The 23,533-nt window shown below is 39.7% G+C and overlaps 1 protein-coding gene across 1 annotated transcript in view; it reads right to left on the bottom strand.

The window, feature by feature from the left end:
- The window catches only part of RAB22A (RAB22A, member RAS oncogene family), a 53,259-nt gene that overhangs the window by 18,233 nt on the left and 11,493 nt on the right, over nucleotides 1-23,533 (bottom strand). Inside the window, exon 3 of the mRNA XM_011978173.1 lies at nucleotides 49-130. Coding sequence (XP_011833563.1) covers nucleotides 49-130 — 82 coding nt within the window. The remainder of the gene's footprint in view (nucleotides 1-48; nucleotides 131-23,533) is intronic.

Below are 23,533 nucleotides of genomic sequence, written 5' to 3'. Positions count from 1 at the left end.
CTTTCATTTGGGCCTCAGAGAAACAGAGTAAATTAAAGAGTGACTTACTCGTTCTTGTCCAGCTGTATCCCAGATTAGGAATTTATGTAGCTCATTTTGGTACTGGACAGTCTTGGTCATAAAAGATGCCCTATAAAGAGAGACCTCAATGATCAGAATACAATTACATAAAGCACGTTTCCAGCCCCAGTCGGAAACATCACTTAGACTCAACCAACGCTCAATCTCCCAGCACCACACTGTATCCTAATTATGTTCCTCTCTGGAGTATTTATGGGATGCTCAGATGCTGAGCGCACATCCTCTGTCAAAACAAAGCATTGGGCACATCTGCCCGACACCAAGAAGGACGAGTTCTAAGCTCCGCATCAAAAGAATCAAGAGAGAGGTTCGGCAATACAGACATTAGCCTCCCTCGTAAAACACAGAACCTGTTATTTAAAAAGATGTTATCATGGGAAAATATTCCTAAAAATCCATGTCCAAGAATGTATACACTAGTTAAAAAGAAAAAATTTAGGATCTGGCTTTGTCCTCCCCCAATTCCCAAACCACATGCTCATGTAAATAGGTGAGTGAGAGCTAGTGTTAACATGCGAATTAATAATATGAAGGTGTCAAACAAGGAGCAGGAAGATGGCTGGGGAGGTAACGGCTGCGCCAAGGGGACCCGACTCATCATCAGCACCCCTGACGACCACCTGCGTTTCATCAACAAAAGAGGTTTCTCAGCTGAAATTCAACATCAGACCTTGGGGCCTCCTCCAGCCCCGGACGGGAGAAGGAATCATGGTTTGCAGGTCACACCGCTCACTTTCACGGAGCTACTCTGACCAGGGGACTTTGATGGCAGGGTTCCTATTATTTTGGGGGTTCTACATTTGGAGGATCTTGAATAAGACATCAAAGTCTGTGTATCCTCTGAAGAGCCATGGTGGCCCAGAAGACACGCCTGGACCTTTGGGGGACTCCAGGACACAGGTTCAGGATTCTTGCCCTGGGATTGGGCCCAGCTCCAATATGACCTTCCATTCCCCCTCACCCAGAGGGCAGCCTCCCAGGAAGTCCTCTGTCTCCTCAAAGCATCCCAGTCTGGCCAGTAGAGCCCAGAGATGGGCATGTCTTCTATTTTAATGAATAATAAGCCTTCTGGAACCAAGTACCAAGTTATACCTTCTTTTTTTTTTTGCCAAATTGTACTCTTTTTTTTTTTTTTTGCCAAGTTGTACCCAAATCACTCCAATGAGGACACTGAACTCAATGACTGGCATTTTCAGATATGCTGAGGCCTTGAAATATTTTTTTTGAGACTCAAGTAATAATCTTCAAGAAAAGTGCAAGTTGAAATAGACAAGATGGCTTTCTGACGAATCATAAGCTTAGACAAGTATCAGAATCCTTAGTTTTAAAACTTCAACTCTGATACAATGAATTCCTGGCAATATTTATATAAATTTATGGCATAGCAAGTAGCCTCCAAAATAGTGATTGTGACTAGGAAGGAAAGGTAAGTTAGGAGGCAAGATCATATTTACTGATAGGTACTACTTACTGGATATGTATTTACTGAAAATTTACCCCTTGGTATCCTTAGTAAAGTGCTTTGTACATAGAAGGTACTCCATAAATGGTTATTGTATCAAGAACTTTTGGCGACTCACTATGATTAAAGCAGGATGTGCAACATGATTTCTCACTTAGGAAAGATCTAAGCATTCAAAAAGCATTGTTTATTGTGAAGATTAAATGAGATGATGGATGTGGAAGTGCTTTGTAAATTGTAAAGCACTATATCTATACAAGGTATTATTATTATTATTTAAAGGCAGCGCCAGGAAATGGTTTAGTTTAGACTTTGCAATTAGTCCTAAAAGCTTGCAACTCAACTCTCCATCAATTATGGCTGTGGTGTTACATTTATGAGTGACAACAGGCATCCAACAGGAGCCTACCAACAGAGCCAACACATCCAACATTTCCATTTTGGCTGCTCAAAGGACAAAAGAAGAAATATGTCTCAAGTAGACAAAAAGCTGAGAAAGGTATACACAATAATTATGACAGGATCAGAACTCAACGAAGTTTAACCTACCTGCCAAGCACTTCCCTTTAATGAAAACATTACTTATTACTGAGTCAGATAAAAGACAAAATGGCAGCTATGATGTAATGAAAGTGCCCTGAAGGATTAAATCTAACTCCCTGTCTGACCCTGGACCACCCTTCTACTCTTCCCTCTCATCACTTTCACCACGCCTCCTTCCTGTCTACCCTGAGGTTTTCTTGTACCTCAAGCTCCCTTCTTGGGTCTAAATCTCTGTCTGTTGGCTTCCTGTGCTTTGATCATCAGCATCACTTGCCCACACCACCAGTTCTCTAGCCTCCTTGCCTGTCTTGTCTCAACCACCCAGAAAAGCTCCAACAGCCTCTCCACCTGCTTCCTCTACCCAAAGGTTGGGTGGTGGCCTCGCTGGAGGAAAAATCACAACACTATGTGGACGGGCATGCAGATTCTATGCTTTGTCTGCTGGGCATGCTTCTTAGGCCTTTTTCCATTCCACACAGCAATTATCCCACATTCTCTCTCCACCTTTCTAGCTCCCTACCACTTCCAGCTACCTGTCTCTTCAGGACAACAGCTTGTTTTAGCCTTCTCAGAGAAAACAGGTTATAAGCCCCAAGCAAGACTCTCAACAAGCTCCCCCAGTCAACACTTCCAACTAGAGAACAGAAGAATTTCCACTCATACTTGCTGTGAGTTTCACTTTCCTGACTTTCGCTGAGTCAGAGATGTCTTTTCTTTGCGTCATGTGTCAATGCTGCCCTGGTTCGTGACCCAGCACATCCTGCATGGGCCACTGCAGTCATCAAACTGGTCTTCTCAAGTCTCAAATCTTTTCAGTTGTCACTGCGTCCACCTTCCCACTGACCACTGACTGCTCTTCTTCCTTGGATGCTTTCCCACTGGCTCTCCCCTGGCCAGATGCTCCCCACCCTTTGGGTCTCAGCTTAAACGTTAATGACCATAGACACCTGTGCCATCTACCCGACCAGGCAGCCTCCCAGCCAACTCACCACTGCACTTTGTCTTTAGAGCACCTTTCACAACATCTGAGTAGTCCATTTATGTTTTCTTCTTTTAAAAGTTTGCCTGTTCAGTGTCTGACGCACCCATGAGAATTTTAAGTTCTTTGAGCGTAGGGGCCTCGCTGTAACTCTTCCTCTGTAATATGGGTATCTTCCTCATCTCTCCATCTCCTTGCTATCCTAGAACTCCAACAAAACAATTATCATGTAGCCTACATGCTAGGTGGCTGTCTATTATGCCAACAGATATAGGGTGTCTTGGCCAAGCACTTCCTGAAGCATGAAGTGAGAAGTACTATAGAAATGCAGGTAAAACACTGAGATTAGAGCAGACTTGGGCTCTGCAACCATAGCAAGGCATGTGGCCTTTAGGGTATGCGGGAAGTGGTTCAACTAGCACAGGGCTGAGTATGCCCAAGCAATGTCCTTCCTGCCTTCTCCTGCCAAGCCACCAGCTCCAACTCCTTCTAGCCCACAGGTGACCAGCAAAATCCAGGAGTTACAGCAAAGAGTCACTATGTCCCTCTCTCACTCAGAGCTCTGGAATTCTGCTAAGAAAGAAGTCGTATCACTTTTTGGAGGGAGGGGGTGTCTCTTTCCTGCTAGCTCACATTTGAATCAGGAGCTCTTTCCTACCCCCAGGTCACAGCTCAAGTGGCCAACCTTTCTCCCCTCAACTCCACAATGCAACTCTGTTGATTTCTGAGAGGTGGAAATCTTGGCCTATCATATCTGTAAGAACCACTTCCTCCTCAGCATTAGGATTGGATTCTTTTCCGTAGTGGTAACACCTGGATTCAGAGTGAGAGACGGGAGGAGGTGGTTGCCTATGGCTCCTCCAGAGCTCTGGGCTAGCCCCAGGTAGAAGGCCTCCTGCAGGACTCAACAATGGATTCCTTCCTATGGTCAGGTCTTTATCCGTTGAGAACAGCACCTTTCCAAATCTGCTTGACTTAGTTTAACTACACAATTTAGATACTTCATCACCCTTCCTACCTAACATGGTGAAAAAAGGGCTTTATTTCCACTCTACCCCCACAATCACCCCAAATTCCAAGATCTCAATCACAGAACATTATGTCTGCCTTCCACAGAACAGAATCGAGTCTGCAACTATTCTTTGTCCTTTGTTACTTGCATCCAATTTTGAAGTAGAGCTGTCTGGTTCTTCATTTTATATTTAATCTATACTCGAACCTCAATCCCCGAAATAAATTCATAAATTGGACCCTAATCTTCAAGTGGGACTACTACAATTTTTCCTTCCATTGTCACTAGAACTCTAGGATCACTTGGATCACTCCTTTAACGATCAAGTTAAATGATGAAGAGGGTATTTCAATATCTTGCTTTTTGAAAAACTGGCAATGGTTCCCTGCCATTCAAATGATACATTTTTATTTTCCAGCCTGCCATTTGCTTGTCTGATAACCTTATTTTTCACTACTAAACTGTCTCTCTTCACTCTGCCTAGGCAGATCTTATTATGTCTTTAATCTAAAATCCCTACTACCATTATTTCCTAAAGCTAGAATGCCTTTCATATACTTCTCCATTTTTCATGGCATTCTAAAAATATGACTTTCACGCACACCAAGTAGTCACGATCTTTGGTCAGAGTACGTGCTCTCAATGAAAAACTTGCTGCAAGGTATTTTAAACATTTCTTTAACTGCAGTAGACTTGTTTAGCTCTCCTGCAACACAGGTGTGCTCTGACATCACATTCCAGCACCTCTCTTTACTGGGATATGGCTTTTTCTTTGCATGGCATATGGGATGCTGTCATCCCCATAATGGCATATAGTGCCTCCCGAGGATGAACAATCCCGCACATTTTTTTTTGTTTGTTTTTTGTTTTTTGAGACAGAGTCTTGCTCTGTCGCCCAGACTGGAGTGCAATGGCGCAATCTCAGCTCACTGCAAGCTCCGCCTCCCAGGTTCACACCATTCTCCTGCCTCAGCCTCTCCAGTAGCTGGGAATGCAGGTGCCCGCCACCACACCCGGCTAATTTTTTGTAGTTTTAGTAGAGACAGGGTTTCACTGTGTTAGCCTCGATCTCCTGACCTCGCGATCCACCTGCCTTGGCCTCCCAAAGTGCTGGGAATACAGGCGTGAGCCACCATGCCTGACCAATCCAGCACATTTTACAATTAACAAAGGACTCTCACTTCCCAAACTAGAAATCTCATGCAAACAACCCTTGGATTTCTGGATTATGTATACTGATGGAAACACCACTGAATACCAAGATTGAGACATAAAAAGACCAAAGGCACATGACACCTAGAAGTTCCTAACAGAGGTATCAAGGGACCTTCACAAAGTTATCTCTGTTAGAATGGTGCAAAGAACTTGATGGGTCCTCAGTGAGGGTTAGCTGAATTTAAGGGCACATTTGGCTTACAGTAGAGTGGCTTCAAAAAGCTGGAAGTCTCAAGTGTATCCATAAATTCAATGAAATATTATGTGCATTCCATAGTCACACACACCTTTAACCTTTCCTGGAATCTCCACCATCTCTTAGGCTAATGAGATCTAAGGATTAACTCTGCATAGTAATCTCTCCTGAGCAGTCGACACCCACTTAAAGAAGAGTGGCGCACAACGGACTGTTCCACAGGTTCACGGTCATCCTAAGCAAATCCTTTATCACCTTTACTTATCATACAGTCTAAAAACTTTTTGGAAAATATTTAAAGTCAAGGAAAAGATTTCTTTAAACAGGTTGGGTGTGGTGGCTCACGCTTGTAATCCCAGCACTTTGAGAGGCTGAGGCAGGATGATCACTTGAGGTCAGGAGTTCAAGACCAGTCTGACCAACGTGGTGAAACCTTGTCTCTACTAAAAATACAAAAATTAGCCGGGTGTGGTGGTGGGCGCCTGTAGTCCCAGCTACTCAGGAGGCTGAGGCAGGAGAATCACTCAAACCCGGGACGTGGAGGATGCAGTGAGCCGAGATAGTGCCAGTGCACTCCAGTCTGTGCAACAGAGCGAGACTCCATCTCAAAAAAATAAAATAAAAATAAACAAACATAACTAAATAGCAAAAAGCCTATCCTTTCCTAAACTTGTCAATAATAATTTACATAACATATACCATTTCACATGAAAAACAAAATCAATAACAACAATGGCAAAACTGTCTTGACTTTATTGTTAGGCACTCTTCTAATGATTTCACATGTGACCCAGTTGAACCCCTCTACTGTGGGGCTCCAGGCTGGTTTTCATTCTTCATCACCATTTTGCAGATGGGACACAGAGTAGACAGGGCTGGTGAGAGGTGCAGTTAGGATCCACAGCCAGGCAGTCTGTGCTCTGAACTCCAGTGCTATTTGTACTGGGCAATCTATTCACTCCTTCAAACACCAGGATTCTACCACATGGCAGCATGGCAGGAGCATCAGGCAGGCAAGATAGAAAGAGCCCATCACAGCCCTCAAGTCAGGTGAATAGATAATTACCAGCTAATTACCCTATGAGGTAAGTGAAGAATGGACAGAGTGTGAGCAGAAGAATGGTGATGACATCCTAGAATCTGCACCCTAACCTCAGAACCTGTGAACAGATTCCCTTACATGGCAAATGAGACCTGCCCAATGTGATTAAATCAAGGATCTTGTGATGGGGTGAGGACCCAGGTGGGACCAGGTGGAGTGAAGCCAGAAGAGAAGGTGATGTGAAGATGGAAATGGAGAACAGAATGATGGGCCTTGAAGATGAAAGAAGGGGCTACAAGCCAAGGCAGTTGCTGGAAGCTGAAAAAGGTATGGAAATGAATTCTCCCCTCAGAACTTCCAGAAGGACCAGCTCTGTCAATACTCTGACTTTAATCCTGTGAAACTGACTTTGGACTTCTCACCTTCAGAACGATAAAAGAGTAAGTGTGTGTTTTTAAAAGTTGCTCAGTTTGCTGTGATGTGTTAAAGCAGCAAGAGGAAACAAATACATCAGGGAAGCCTTCAGAGAAAAGGTGAAGTATGGGGCTGAGCCAGAAAGTTGAGGGAGAAGATGGGCGAGGACCCCCAGGGGGGTCCCATTCAATGAAGAGCAATGGCAGGAATCAAAGTAGAGAATCATGAATGTCAAGAAGCAGCCTGGCTGCTCTGCAGGGTTAGACTTGGAGGGTGTGGTGGGCAGAGTGCAGTTAGGTGACCACATAGAAGGCTCCAGGCAGGTGAAGGTTGGTAACAAGCACCTCCTTGGTGTGAGGCCCTGTTCCTTATAAGCCAGCATCTCCTGGAGGCTAGAGCTCCGCCACCCCATTTATGCTGCTCCATTTGTATTACTAGTGAATATTTCAGAAATATTCTAAAAATATTCAAAAAATGGTACATTTCTATGTACCATTTGCATTATGTTGCTTTGTTTCAATTACTACTGAATATTTCAAAAAATCACTCGCTCTTTTTAAACCGAGCCTTACCTGAGCAACAATATTGGTAAAATTAAAAACCTACTATTTTCATGAACTAGTTTTATTTTTCCCAAGAGACAAAAAAATACTTTTTATCCCCCCAGATTCCAGGCAGTATCCTTAAAGTCTCTACTTTTAAGGATCCTCCAGGACAGAAGTAGAGACAGATGATGTAGGCAAAAATTGGGGAATAGCAAGCCTCGTGAGGGCACAGACAAGACGAAGGCAAGTGGGTCAAAAAGAACAGCAAGGCTGACATTTTGGGCTGGATGATTAAAAAAAAAGCCAGTGGCCAGGTGTGGTAGCTCATGCCTGTAATCCCAGCATTTTGGAAGGCCAAGGCGGGTGGATCATTTGAGGTTGGGAGTTCGAGATCAGCCTGGCCAACATGGTGAAACTCTATTTCTACTAAAAAAACAAAAAAATTAGCTGGGCATGGTGGTGGGCACCTGTAATTCCAGCTACTCAGGAGGCTAAGGCAGGAGAATCGCTTGAACCCGGGAGATGGAGGTTGCAGTGAGCTGAGATCGCACCACTGCGCTCCAGCCTGGGCGACAGAGCGGGACTCTGTCTCAAAAACAAAGAAACAAACAAAGAAAACAAACAGCAAGGAGGGGAAGCAAGCTGAGTGGCCCACGGAAATGATTCTGGACAAAGATGGGATGGGCAGTAAGGGACAAAAGGGACAACTTAAGACTAACACACAAAATCCACAAGGTATCACTGGGGTGAGGGAAAGGGAGAGTTCTCAGCAAGTCTATGTAGCAGGCTTCTGTCAGTTCAGGCAACTCTGTGTGTGATGAACTATTTCAGTTATTTCCAAACTGTAACTGTATTCTTTAATTTTTTAAATAGGTAATACATTCATGTTTCAATATTCAAAATGTACAAAACAAGGATAGACCCAAACATCTCCCATGTTCCTTTCCAGCCACTGAATTCCTCTCCCTGGAAACTCAATCTTAGCAGTTTCTTAGACCTCTTTTCAGAAATACGTTAGGGTTAGATAAAGTACATGCATATACAGTTTCCCCTGTGTCCTCTTTTATTTTTAAACACAGATGGCAATACATACCACATACCTTTGATTTTTTTCTCTATCCTATACCTAGGAGATCATCCAACCTAAGTATATCAAGTTTCCTGAAGATGGCTTTTTTCCTTTATTATATTGAGTACCTGCACCATAATGGATATAATCAGACCCCCACTCATCAACAATGCTGCAAGTGTTAACCTTGGAGAATTTTTAATCGGTTTAGAAGTGATGTGAGTTTATCTGTAGGACAAAGACCTAGAAGCAGAACTGCTTGCTGAGGCAAAGGGAATGAAGCGACAGCATAACAACGTACTAAGAGTGTCCCCACCCCACACAAGCCGTTTCTGACTTGCACTTCAGCGGTGAGGCTTAACTGTCCTTGGATTTCAAATAAATGGAATCATAAAATATGTACTCTATTGTGTCTAGCTTCTTTTACTTAACAATGGTTTTGAAATTCATCTACAGTGTTTGGTAGTTCATTCTTTTTTATTGCTGGATGCTATTCAACTGTGTGAATATTTTGCACTTTGCCCATTCTTATGTTGAGGGATTTAAGTTGTTTCAAGTTTTTGGCTATAATGAACAAGGCTACTATAAACATTTTTGTACAAGTGTTTTTGTAAACATAAAAAGAGTCCTCCAAAGTAGTTAAACCATTTATACTTGTATTAGAAATTTATGGAGTTCTAGTGATTCCATATTTTTGCCAACATTTGGTTGTTACTCTTTAAATTTTAGCTATTCCCTAAGAACAGGGCACGGATGTTTACTCACACACTTCACTTTAACATTGGACTACAGGGTTTAGCCAATACAATAAGGCCAAAAAAAAAAAAAAAGTACAAAGTTGGTAAACACAGTAAAATTGTCAGACATTATATTCACAGACATCATATTTTTTATATCATGGAGTCCATAAAAAATCTTGTGTAACTACTGCTCAAAATAAGATGCATGACATCTCCAATGACCAGAAGGTTTCCTCATGCCCATTTCTGGTTAACTCCTGTCCCTATCCCAGGCAAAACATGAAGTCTATAATTTAAAACAAAGGAAAAAAAGCTCAAAATAAAAAAACTTACAGTCAATATAATAATTTATATGGCAGGTTTAATGTTTCCCATTTTGGTATTTCTCTGCTCTTCTTTTTCTGTCTTCTTTGGATAGATCAAATATTGAGGGCAGTATTCTGCTTCTTAAAAAAAAGAATTTTTTTTTTTTTGAGATGGAGTTTCACTCTTGTCGCCCAGGCTGCAGTACAGTGGTGCCAGCTCTGCTTACTGCAATCTCTATCTCCCAGGTTCAAGCGATTCTCGTGCCGCAGACTCCCAAGTAGTTGGGATTACAGGCACCCGCCACTACACCCAGCTAACGTTTTTTGTGTTTTTAGTAGAGACATGGTTTCACCACGTTGCCCAGGGTGGTCTCAAACTCCTGACCTCAGGTGATCCACCTGCCTCGGCCTCCCAAAGTGCTGGGATTACAAGTGTGAGCCACTGCGCCTGGCCAAAAAAAATTTTTTTTTTAAAGAAGTGTAGTGGCACAATCCTGGTTCACAGTAGCCTTGAACTCCTGGGCTCAAGCGATCCTCCCGCCTCAGTCTCCCAAGTAGCTAGGACTACAGGTGTCACTCATAAAATCCAGCTAATTTTTTCATTTTCTTGTAGAGACAGGGTCTTGCTACACTGCCCAAGCTGGTTTTGAACGCCTGGCCTCAAATATCATCCCATAACTTGGCCTCCCAAAACACTGGGATTACAGGTGTGAGTCATGGCGCTGGACCCTCGGTTTTATTTCTTGTATTGGATTTTTAGCTATACTGCTCTGTGTGTGTCTATTTTTTCAATAGTTTCTCTAGAGATTACATTATGCATCTTTAAATTTCAATCTCCTTCCAAAGGATACTATCCTATTTCATGAACAATGTTAAGACTCTGCCAGCTGAATTCCACATCTTCATATATTCCCCTCCCATCCACTGTGCTCCCGTTGCCTGATACTTAACTTCTTCATATGTTAGTAAAACAAATAATATAATTGTTACATATATATTTAAAGCCAATAGTGTTTTTAGCTGGATGAACCAGGCTCCTGTTAATATTTCTTGATATGGGCCTACTGTAGACAAATTCAGTTTTTGTCTGAAAATGTCTTCACCTTAATTTTGAAGAAAGTTTTCACGCAGGTTTAATTAATTAATTATTGCTGGATATAGAATTAGCTGACAGGTTTTATTTATTTATTTATTTATTTATTTATTTATGACAGAGTCTCACTCCGTCACCCATGCTGGAGTGCAATGGCATGATCTTGGCTCACTGCAACCTCCGCCCCCTGGGTTCAAGTGGTTCTCCTGCGTCAGCCTCCTGAGTAGCTGGCATTACAGGTATCCACCACCACGCCCTGATAATTTTTGTATTTTAAGTAGAGACAGGGTTTCACCATATTGGCCAGGCTGGGTCTTGAACTCCTGACCTCAGGTGATCCACTCACCTCGGCCTCCAAAAGTGCTGGGATTACAGGTGTGAGCCACCACATCCCGCCTATTTCTTTTTTAACTATGTTAAAGATGCTGTATCATTATACTCTGGCCTCCACTGTTTGTGCTGAAAAGTCAGAGATAATTATTATCACTGTCCTCCTGTATATAACATGTTTTTATCCCTCTTCTGATTGCTTTTAAGATCTGCTCTTTATTTCTGGTTGTCAGCAGTTTGACTATGATATACCCAGGTTGTGGAGCTGTGGTTTGTTTTGTATTTATCCCGACAAGAGTTTGCAGAAATTCTCAGATTTATACATTGATCACTTCCATCAACTGTGGAAAGTTTCTAACTTTTATCTCTTGAATTTTTTTCCTTTCCCCTTCTTTTTTCTTTCAGGGAAGCCAGTTGTGAAACTGACAGCACCTTACAGATTTTGGATGTCTTAAAAAATCTTTCTCTTCTCTTTGCATTTCAGTTTGGATACTTTCTACTTATCTGACTTCAAACGGACATTTTATAAGATGACTGGACACAGCAGAGGAAGAGGGTCAGTGAATTGGATCAAGATTTTAAAGACATTCCTTTGCTTTGCAGCCCCACCGATGGATTTCTGCACCTTGGCTGCTGTCACCCTATGCCAGCAAAAGCAGAAATTCCTGCAGAGAGTTTGCTCTGAGCTCACCTGCCCCACTTCAAGTCTCCACAGTTGAGAGCCCAACTGTTTCCATCTGTGGCAGTTTCCCTGTCCCTGTTTCAACAGAGGATGACAGCAGCTATGGCTCTCTTCTGAATGGTCTATCACTTTCTGAAGTTCAGTTTATTTAGGTTTCTTTGTGTGCTCAGCTGCCTAATGGGCTTTTAAAAACTTATCTTGCTTGTTTTGGCTGTTTGGGTGAGTATGATGGTCTCTTGTGACTTTTTACGAGTTGGAAAGCACAGTGGATTGCTTAAAGGACTGAGTTATTACATTTAAAGGATATAATATGCCCATCATTATCATTACTACTTATATTTGAAAATTTTTGCCAAGTTGTTCTTTATAGTGGTTGCACGAAGGACTTGTTAAATGTTCCCTTATGGCAAGGCAGAACCAGGTACTTGGGGATGACCGGGTAGAAAGAGGAGTTCAATGGTAGGTATGTGGAGTCTCAGATGTTTCTGTTTAAATACCAGTCACTTGGTGTCATTGGAGAAAGGTGGCCATCAAAGCTGTGAGTGTGAATAAAATCACCTAGGAAGACATACAGACTATGCAAGAAATTCTCACTGTTTTGACATTTTAGGGGTGGACACTGAAGCCAAGAAACACAAGAAGGAGGAAGCCCCAAGACGTAGAAAGGAGAATCAGAATCATATCCCAGGAAAAAAAAGGATTAAAAAAAAAAAAAGTCAAGATAATGCCAAATACTTCTAGAGGACAAATACAATAAAAAGCGACTTATATTTGTGGTTTATATTTAGTCAAACTCTACAACAATGGTGTTTCAATGGAATAATGGGGGTAAAAGCTGATAAGAGAACAGTCAATGGTCAATAAGAGATTAGTTAAATAGAGACAATAAATGTATACGATCATGAAAATCTTCAATAATAATTTTTTATTGAGCTGTCTATTGTGGGCTGAGGATACAGCTGTCTGTGATAATTTCAGACAAGGTTCCTCTTCTCATACAGCTTATATTCAAGTGGCAGGAACTGACAATAAATAAACAAATAGATGATTATAGATTTCAATATTTACTATGAAGATAAAAAAACACTGTGTGGTGATAGTGACTGGAGTGGCAATTTGAGATAGGATGATAGCAAAAACTTGGATGAACCGTAAAAGGTAAGAAGATCCAACCATTCCAATATTTAGCGGGTGGAGAACATTTCAAAAAGAGAAAACAGTATACACAGACACCTTGAGTCGGGAGAGACTACCAAATGTTTGAAAAGAAGGGCCATGTGGCTGAAATGTAGTAAGAGGCAGACAGTGATAAAAAATCAAGGTGAGGACAAACCACCAGCGCTGGCTGGAAGTGACAGAGGATGAGGTTCAGGGCTGCCAGTGTGGCTGGAAATAGAGAGGGGATGTTCTAGAAAAGAAGGAGTTGCAAATCCATACACAGACTCCTCTCAAAGCCACAGCTGACTTCTATAATTGCACATGCAACTGGGGAGACGCCAACGAGTTTAATGGACAGCAACAGCTGGAAGACCAAAAAAAGAGCTGAGCAGAGATTTTAGCTGTTTGCAACTGCAGGGGAGAAAAGTTGGGAGTTTAAATCCTGCTAATCCAGAGGCCCACTGGACACCTTGAATGATAATGAGGTAGGCCATATCTCAGAAGCAGAGACAGTGTCCCAAGAATAAGGATTTGCCATAAGGCAACATCCCAACACAACCGTCTGAACAAAGTGTAAGATGAAGCTTGCACAAGTTCAAGATGATTAGCCCATAATGTAACGTACCGTTAAAACAAAATAGCACTCTTCAATGGAAGATAAGAAAATCTAAAATCTTTGCAGCATATCTTCTGCAGTGTCCAGTACAAAATAAAAAACTACTAGATAACCAGAGAAAATGTGACCCAAGGTCAAGAGAAAAAACAAAACAAAACAGTAGATGAAACAGATCCTGAGATGATCCAGATGCTGGAATGAGCAGATATGGATGTTAAAAACAGCTACTGTAAATATAATCTAGACTTAAAGAAATTCATATTGAGTGAGCAGATGTGGGAACTATGCATGTAAAATATATTAAAGAACCAAATGAAAATTCTAGAATTAAGGACAGTATCTAAATACTGGGGGAAAAAATATTAGACGTACCGAAAAGAATAGTCATCCGAAAAAAAAATTGCAAATACTCACAACTGTTACATAAAATGATATAGCATTTGCATATAACCTGCATGTATCCTCTCATATACTTTAAGCAATCTCTAGATTACTTACAATACCTAATACACTGTAAATGCTATGTAAATAGTGGCTTTACTGTATCATTTAGGGAATAATGACAAGAAAAAAAAGTCTGTATATGTTTAGTACAGACGTAACCATCCTTTTCCCCCCCAGGTACTTTCAATCTGTGGTTGGTGGAACCCATGGATGTGAAACCCATGACTAAAGAGGGCCAACAGCTTTGGAGACACTGTAGAGGAAATCAACTGAAGATAAAGACAGATCAAGAGAAATTATGTGATCGTAAGAATAGAGAAAAAAAGATGGGGGTAGGGAAAAGAACACAAACTCAGAGCCTCCATGGCCTGTGGTATAATATCTAGCAGTTTAACATACATACAATTGGAATCCCATAAGAGGACCAAGAGAATGGTGCAGAACAGATACTTAAAACAATATGGTTGCAAGTGTCCCAAATTTTGTGAAAATAATCAAATTTCAGATCTAAGAAATTCAGTGAACCCAGAGTATATTACACATTTAGCATATTAAAGTAAATTACTGAAAACAAAAGATAAAGAACAGGTCTTAAGAGCAGCCAGAGAATGAAAAGACATTATTACATATAGGGCAACGTGAAGGAAGATGACAGGCCACTCAACAGAAACAAAGAAGGCCAGGATAGAACAGAATGACACAGGACAGTGCTGAAAGAAAAAATATCTGAAATCTACATCTAGCAAAAACATACCTCAAAAGTGACTATGCAGCTGGGCGCGGTGGCTCACGCCTGTAATCCCAGCACTTTGGGAGGCCGAGGTGGGCGGCTCATAAGGTCAGGAGATTGAGACCATCCTGGCTAACACGGTGAAACTCCGTTTCTACTAAAAATACAAAAAATTAGCTGGGCGTGGTGGCGGGCACCTGTAGTCCCAGCTACTCAGGAGGCTGAGGCAGGAGAATGGCATGAATCTGGGAAGCGGAGCTTGCAGTGAGCCAAGATGGTACCACTGCACTCCAGCCTGGGCGACAGAGCAAGACTCTGCCTCAAAACAAAACAAAACAACAACAATAACAGCAACAAAAACCAAAGTGAGTATGCAATGCAGACGTTACTCTAGATAAACAAATACCGAGGCAATCTTGTCACCAGCCCTGAATACATGAAATGCTCAAAGAAATTCTATAGACTGTCGGTAAATGTCATCAGATGAAAACTCAATTCTACAGGAAGGAATGAAGAGCAATGGTAATGCTAATATGTGTGTAAAATAAAACTACTTTTGCTCTTCCTCCTTTCTTCCTGGTCTGAACAATTATTTAGTACAAAAGTTGCTAGTACATAGGCCAAGCAGGTAGGTATTCTTGAGGATGGAGGGTGGAAGGGAGCCATGGTGCCCAGAGTGGTGTATCAAAGCCTGACTAAAGTAAAGACTACCTATATAGGGAGAAAAAGTGAGCTGGGGCTGGTTGGGAAAACCCTAGATCCTGTGAAGTGAGCATCCACAACACAATGTTACAATATTTTTTTAAACCTCAAATAGCCAGTTGTCTTTTAATGACATTGGGGGTTGGGGGGGGGAATACAGTAAAATAGCCATCATTTAAAAAATCTGAAATAATCTCCAACTTCAGAAAAGTTGCAAGTACAATATAAAGAATGTAGCTGGACACAGTGGTTCACACCTGTAATCCAATCTGAGAGGCCAAGGCAGGAGGATTGCTTGAGTCCAGGAGTTCGAGACCAGCCTGGGCAACAGAGCCAGACTCTGTCTCTACAAAAAATGAAAAAAGTTAGCCAGGTGTGTTGGTGCGCACCTGTGGTCTTAGCTACTTGAGAGGCTGAGGTGGGAGGATTGCTTGAGCCCGGGAGGTCGTGGCTGCAGTGAGCTGTGATCACACCACTGCACTCCAACCTGGGCAACAAAGTGAGACCTTGTCTCAAAAAATACATATAACATTTTTGTCTCAAATAGTTGAGAAAAGTTGCAGGTATAGGATTTATCCATTTGATAGTGAGTTGCCTCATTGCCTTTGAATGTTAGTGTACATTAATTACAAGCAAGATTATTTTCTTATGTAAGCAGAGTAAGATCATCAAAACTGTGAACTTAATATTGACATATTACTACCATCTATTCCTCGAACCCATTTGAGTTCTGCCAATTGTCCTGATAATATCCCTTTGGCAAAACATCCAGTTCAAAAGCACATGTTGAGTTTAATTGTTACGACTCTTTATAGTTTCCTTCTATGTGGATCAGTTTCTCAGTCTCTCTTTGACTTTTTAGACATTGAGACTTCTGAAGATTGTAAGTCAGTTGTTTTGTCAAACGTTTATCAATGTGAGTTTGTCTGATGTTTACTCATGATTAGATAGAGATAATACTATAAGTTAAAGTTTTGAAATTCAATCAACGAAATTCACTCTTTTTTTTTTGGATAGTCTTACTTTCAAGCATGGAGCTTATTCCCTACTCCCTTGAGTTTGGGATTGGTTTAGTAACTCCCTTCTGAACAGAAACCATGGTAGATGACTCCCAAAAGTAGGTCATAAAAGGCACCGCAGATTCTTCCTTGCTCTTTCTCTTGAATCATTTGCTCTGGGGAAAGTTAGCTCCTTTGTTGTGAGGACACTCAAGCAGCCCTACGGAGAGGCTCACAGGGCAAAGAACTGTGGAACTGAGGCCTCCAGCCAACAGCCATGTGAGTGAGCCCTGATGGAAGTGGATCCTTCAGATAACTGCAGCCTGGCCTGACATCTTGATTGCCACATCATCAGAGTGGGCCAGAACCATATGAGCCAGGCCCCTTGGATTCCTGATACACAAAAAAATGTGAGATAATAAATGTTTGTTGTTTCAGGCAGGTAAATACTGGGACGATTTGTTACTCAGCAATATTTAAAACAGTAAGCCACCATATTAACATAACAGAAAAACAAAATAATCTAAACAGATGCAAAAAATATCGAGACAAAATTCAAGACCCATTCAATTTTTTTTTTGGAGACAGGGTCTCACTATATTGCCCACACTGATCTCAAACATTCCTCCCACACTGGCCTTCCAGAGTGTTAGGATTACAGGTATAAGCCACTGTGCCCGGCCACAAGACCCATTCTTGATAAAAACTCTCGGCAAACCAGAAACAGAAGAAAACGTCCTCACCCTAAAAATGTGCAACCTATAACTAATACCAAACTTACTAGTACAATACTGAATGTTTTCCCCCTCACATTGGGAAAAGGCAAGGATGTAGGCTCTCACCACTTATTCAGTATGGTATCAGTGGTCCTAGCCTGTGCAACAAGGCATGGAAAAAGCTAGAAGGAAAGGAAGAAGTAAATCCATCTTTATTTTCATACAACATGATTGTGTATGTAAATAATACTAAGAAGTCTACAAGATAAGCTACTAGAACTAAAGTTGAATTTAATAGGATTAAAGTATACAAGTTTAATAAAGAAAAATCAGTGGTATTTCTATATGTGGGTAATAATTATAAACAAAAATGAAAAAACACAATTCCATTTATACTAGCTAAGAAAACATGAAATATTTAGAAAAAATTTAACAAATATACTCTTAAGACTTCTACATTAAAAACTGCACAACAATGCAGAGTGAAATTAAAGAAGTTCTAAGTAAATGAAGAGAGATATACTATGATCATGGATCAAAGTCTCAATATTAAAGATATATATACACATTTTCAATTTTTGAGACAGGGTTTTGTTATGTTGCCCAGTTTGCTCTTGAACTCGTGGGCTCAAGCGATCCTCCCATCTTGGCCTCCCAAAGTGCTGAGATTACAGATGTGAGCCACCATGCCTGGCCTCAATATTATAATTTTTGTTTAAAGTGCTAGGCTACTCAATAGGAAAAGTTTTTTTTTTTAAACAAATAATGCTAAGATAACTGGATAAACACATGGGAATATAATGAACCTTACCTCTATCTCCCACAATACAGAAAAATTAATTTGAGATGGATTAAAGAACTGAATATAAAGTTAAAATTATGAAAATTCTAGAAGAAAATGCAGGAGAATATCTTTGAGGCCTTAGGGCAGACAGAAATTACTTAGGGAGAACAAAAAAGGTATAAATCAAAGACAAAATAACATGGGCTTAACATTAAAACTTCATCAGAAGACATCACTAAGAAAATGAAAAGGTAAACCATAAAATGGAAGAAAATATTCACAATAAATATTTAACAAGAGTATATAAACAATATATTAAAAATTTCTATTCAGTAAGAGATATGACAAAAAACAAATAAAAATGAGCAAAAGACTTGAATGGTGACTTCATAAAAGACATATGAAGGACAAACAGGCACTTGTAAGGATACTTAAAATTAGTTATCTGAGAAATGCAAATTAAAATCACAATAAGATACCATTTTATACCCAGTAGAATAACTGAAAAGACAGTACCAAACATGGGTGGGGACTAGAGCATCTGGAACTCTAGACATTGCCAGTGGAAGGGTACATGACACAGTCATTTTGAATAACTGTTTGGTAATTTCATATTAAGTTATATAAGCATCTACACTACCAACTATCAATTCTACTCCTAGTTCCCAAAGGAAATGAAAACCTATGTCCACAAAAAAAGCTGTAAAAGAATGTTCATAGCATGTATATTCATAATAGCCAAAAACTGGAACAACTTGGATGTCCCCAACCAGGAGGAGGAATAGACAAATTATGGCCTATCCATATAAGAGAATATCACTCCCCAGTTTAAAAACCAAAACCAAAACCAAAACAAAACTCTGGGACATGCAACAAAGTTAAATTCGCAAAACATTATTTCATGAAAAAGAAATCAAGATACCAAAGATTATATACTGTATTATTGCATTTATGTGAAATTCAAGAATAGGGAAATTTATCTATATTGATTAAAATCAACTCCCCATAAGCAACAGTGGTTATGGGGAGTTGCTTATGGAGAGTATGATTCACAGAGGGAACTTTCTGAGGCAATGGAAATTTCTGCATTTTGATTAGGGTGGTGGTGCTTATACGGAATCTACCTTATCAAAATCAAATCATAAGCTGCTTACAAGAGACCTACCTTAAATATAAACATACAGAAAGTTTAAAAAAAAAAGGGAAAAAGATCCAACATGCAAATGCTGACAAGGCAAAACACATTCCTAGAACTAAAGAATATATTTCACAATGTTACAAGGTTCACTTTATCAGTAAGATATAAAATTCTAAATCTGTATGTATGGAATGTAGCCACAAAATAAAGCAAAAGTGATAGAATGAAAAGCAGAAATTTACAACCACAGTGACAGATTTTAACTCATTCCTCTTAGTAACTTACAAAGGCAGGTAGGCCAAAAACCCAGCAAAGATAACAGAAAAAATGAACATGACTTGACCCAATTCCATTCAGAGAACATAGCACTAACAGTCGTAGAGAATACAACTTTTTCAAATAAACATGGAACATTTACCAAAACTGACTATGTGCTGATCCACATAGCAAACAGTACCAGATTTCCAAGGATTTATATCATACAAAATATGTTCTCTCACCTCAAAACAATTAGGCGAATAACCATTAACAAAAAGTTAACTAGAAGATATCCCTGTTTGGAAACTGAGAGACACACATAGAAAAGGTATTTAGATCAAAGATAAAATCAAAATAGAAACTGGAAAATATTCTGAACTGAATGATGATAAAATGAACTAAAAAAACCTGTTGGATCCAGCAAAAGCCAGTCGAAGTCCTTTTTTTTTTGAAACAGAGTCTTACTCTGTCACCAGGCTGGAGTCAGTGGCGCGATCTCGGCTCACTGCAACCTCCGCCTCCTGGGTTCAAGTGATTCTCCTGCCTCAGTCTCCCTAGTAGCTGGGATTACAGGGATGTGCGGCCATACTTAGCTAATTTTTGTATTTTTAGTAGAGACGGGGTTTCACCATGTTGGCCAGGATGGTCTTGATCTCCTGACCTTGTGGTCCGCCCGCCTTGGCATCCCAAAGTGCTGGATTACAGGTGTGAGCCACTGCGCCTGGCCTAAAGTGTTTTTTTTTTTTTTTTTGAGATGGAGTCTCGCTCTGTCACCAGGTTGGAGTGCAGTGGCACAATCTTGGCTCACTGCAACCTCTGACTCCTGGGTTCCAGTGATTCTCCTGCCTCAGCCTCCCGAGTAGCTGGGACTACAGGCGTGTGCCATGAAGCCCAGCTAATTTTTGTATTTGTAGTAGAGACAGGGTTTCACAATGTTGGCCAGGATGGTCTTGATCTCTTGACCTCCTGATCTACCTGCTTCGGCCTCCCAAAGTACTGGGATTACAGGCATGAGCCACCGTGCCTGGCCTAAAGTTTTAAGGTATAAAGAATACAACCAAGGAGGACTGAAAATCAGTGACAAATGTCTATCTCAAGAAGTTAGAAAAGGAACAGCATGTTGAACAAGGACAAAAATAATAAAGATGGGAGTAGAAATTAGTGAAACAGGGAAGAGACATATCGTAGAGTTGATCAAAGGCAAAACTAATACCAGAAATGAAAATGGGATCTCAGTACAGAATCTTAAGATCTTTATGTCAATAAATTGGAAAAAGTATATGACAGAGTCAAAATCCTTAAAACAAAAACAAAAACCTAGTGTATTAAAACCAGTACAAGAACAAAAAGAAAATCTGAGTATCAACCTTACAACTATGAAAGAAACTGACTCCTTAATCAAACTCTATCATGCAAGAAGAACCTGAAGCCCAGATGGCAACACTGATGAATTTTACTCATCACTTAAGGCTGGAATAAGAGCAATTTTATACAGTCTCTTCCACAGAAGTTTCTCAACCAGTTTTATCAGGCAAGCATTGCCTTGATGCCAAATTTGACATGCACATTATAAAAAAAAGTATTTATATGATAGTCTCCATTTATAAACATACATAAAAATCCTAAAAAATAATAACCAATTAAAGTCAGTGATCTGTATTTAATAAAAATAACATGTCCTGACCTAAGTGTATTTATCCCATGAAAATGAAATGATATAATTTACCACATTAACATAAAAGAGTATAATTATGTGATCAGCCAAATACATGTAGAAAAATATTTTGATAAAGTCAACATTATCTATGTAAAAAAAAAAAATCAAAGATCCCAGCAAAACAAAATAACGGTGCTTCTGCTGGGCAGGGTGGTGTGCACCTACAGTCCTCCCAGCTACTCTGGAGGCTGAGGCAGGAGGATCACTCGAGCCCAGGTGTTTAAGTCTACACCAAACAACATAGTGACACTGTGTCTCCTAAAAAAGAAAAGAAAAGAAAAGCGTACTTTTGTAATGTGATAGGAGTATGCACAAAAAACTTATAGCAAACATAATGGTATGATGGTAGAAGCTACCCCCAAGATTAGGATAATACCTAGTATTACCATTTCTATTCAACATTGTACTAGAGATCCTACCTGATCTTATAGAATAAGAAAGTAAAAAGCTTAAGAATTAGAATAAAGATGAAAAAAACTCTTTCCCAGGCGATATAAAAGTATACAGAGAACACATGAAAGAATCTATAGATATAAGCTCTATACATTAATGAATAAATTCAGCAAGGTTACTGGATAAAACCTCAATTTTTAAAAGTCGTATTTCTGTATATAATCCACAAATAAAAAGAAAATGAAAATTTCAAAACAATGCCATCTACCATATTAAGAGCATAAAACAGAACTAAACATATCAAACCCCTTGGAAAGATGTCCAAGTCCATAACATAGAGAAGTAGGAAAAAACACTGAGAGAAACTAAAGAATCCTAACATACATGAAAGGCTAATCTATGTTCATATATTAGAAGATTCAGCATTACAAAAATGTCATTTCTTTCCAGATCAATTTATAAATTCAACGCAATGCCAATCAAAACCCGAGTAGGGATTAGCGTGTTGGTGTGTGTGAAAAACGACAAGATAATTTTAATGTTTATATTGAAATAGGTCAAGAACAGCCAAGACATTACTGAAGAACAACACAGAAAATTTATACCACTGGACAGTAAGACTTAGTATGATACAGAAATTAGAAATCGTGATATTGGCACAAGAATACAAAAAAAAAGACTAATGGTATCTTTGAAAGGTCACTATTTAATGTAAAAAAATAAGTGTGTTGTGGATTTCATAACATGTAGAAGTAAAACATGACAACAGCAGCACAAAGGCTGGGAGAAGGGAAACAAAAGGACACTCTTGTGAGGTTCTTACATGTGAAACTGTTATTATTTGAACACAAACTGATATATCAAAGAAGGATATCATAAACTCTAGAAAATGATTAAAATAATAAAAACAAACAGGTAAACAAGATAATAGTGGAAATAAAATGGAATCATTAACATGGGGCAAAGAGAAAAATAAAGCAAGATGGTAGATTTAAACCAAATGATATTGACAGTCATAATAAATGATTTAAATCAGTGCTATACAACAGAAATTTGTTATGAGGATTGAAATGTAGCTAACATGACTGAAGATTTGAATTTTTAATTCTAACATGTGGCTAGCAGCAACTGCACTAGACAGTGGAGGTCTAAATAATTAAAAGGCAGAGGTTGTCAGATTAGATATAAAAGCAGAACCTATAATTCTGTCTACAAGAAAGCCACTTGAAATATACAACTATAAACAGGTTAAATGTAAATGCATGGGAAGAGACATTAGAATAGAATGCTGAAGAGCTTAAATTAATATCAGACAAAGTAGAATTCAGAACGGCACTCTTACCAGGGACAAAAGAGAGACATTTCATGATGGTAAAAGGGTCATCAAGAAAATCTAACAACGATGCCAGGCGAGGTGGCTCACGCCTGTAATCCCAGTCCCTTGGGAGGCCACAGCAGGAGGATGGCTTGAGCCCAGGAGTTTGAGACCAGCCTGGGAAGCAAAGTGACCCTGGTTCTATAAAAAAATGAAAAAATCAGCCAGATGTGGTGAGGTACACCTATGGTCCTATTATTCAGGAGGCTGAGGTAGGAGGAGTCTGGGAAGTTGAGGCTGCAGTGAGCTGTGATTGCACCACTGCACACTAGCCTGGCAGGTGGAGCAAGACTTTGTCTCTGTTTTTATATATATAACATATATACATTTAAGAAATATATAATTCATATATATGATATATAATACACATATAATATATAAATACATATGATATGTTATATAAAAATATACATAAAACAATGCTACATGCATATACACTCAATAACAAAAGCTTCGAAACATGAAGCAAAACCTGATTAAAAACAGAAATAGACAAATCTTTAATTAGGGCTGCTTCAAATACTCTTTTACTACAAATAAGAGAAAAAAGTTAGTAAAAACACAGGAGATAGGAGCAGTGCTATTAAATGAATAACTAGCATTTACAGAATACTCCACACATCAGAAGCAGAACGCACATTCTTCACTAGTGCACATGGAACATTCACAAACACAGACCACATCTTAGGCTAGGAAGCAAATGTCAGATGTAAAAGGTTTTCAAATAATACTGAGTATGTTCTCTGACCACAATAGTTTTTTTTTTTTTTTTTTTGAGATGGAGTCTCGCTCTGTC

The sequence above is a fragment of the Mandrillus leucophaeus genome, unplaced genomic scaffold (genome assembly GCF_000951045.1).
Source record: "Mandrillus leucophaeus isolate KB7577 unplaced genomic scaffold, Mleu.le_1.0 Scaffold19, whole genome shotgun sequence".
Lineage (NCBI taxonomy): Eukaryota > Metazoa > Chordata > Mammalia > Primates > Cercopithecidae > Mandrillus > Mandrillus leucophaeus.
This window is presented reverse-complemented; position numbering and strand designations above follow the sequence as displayed.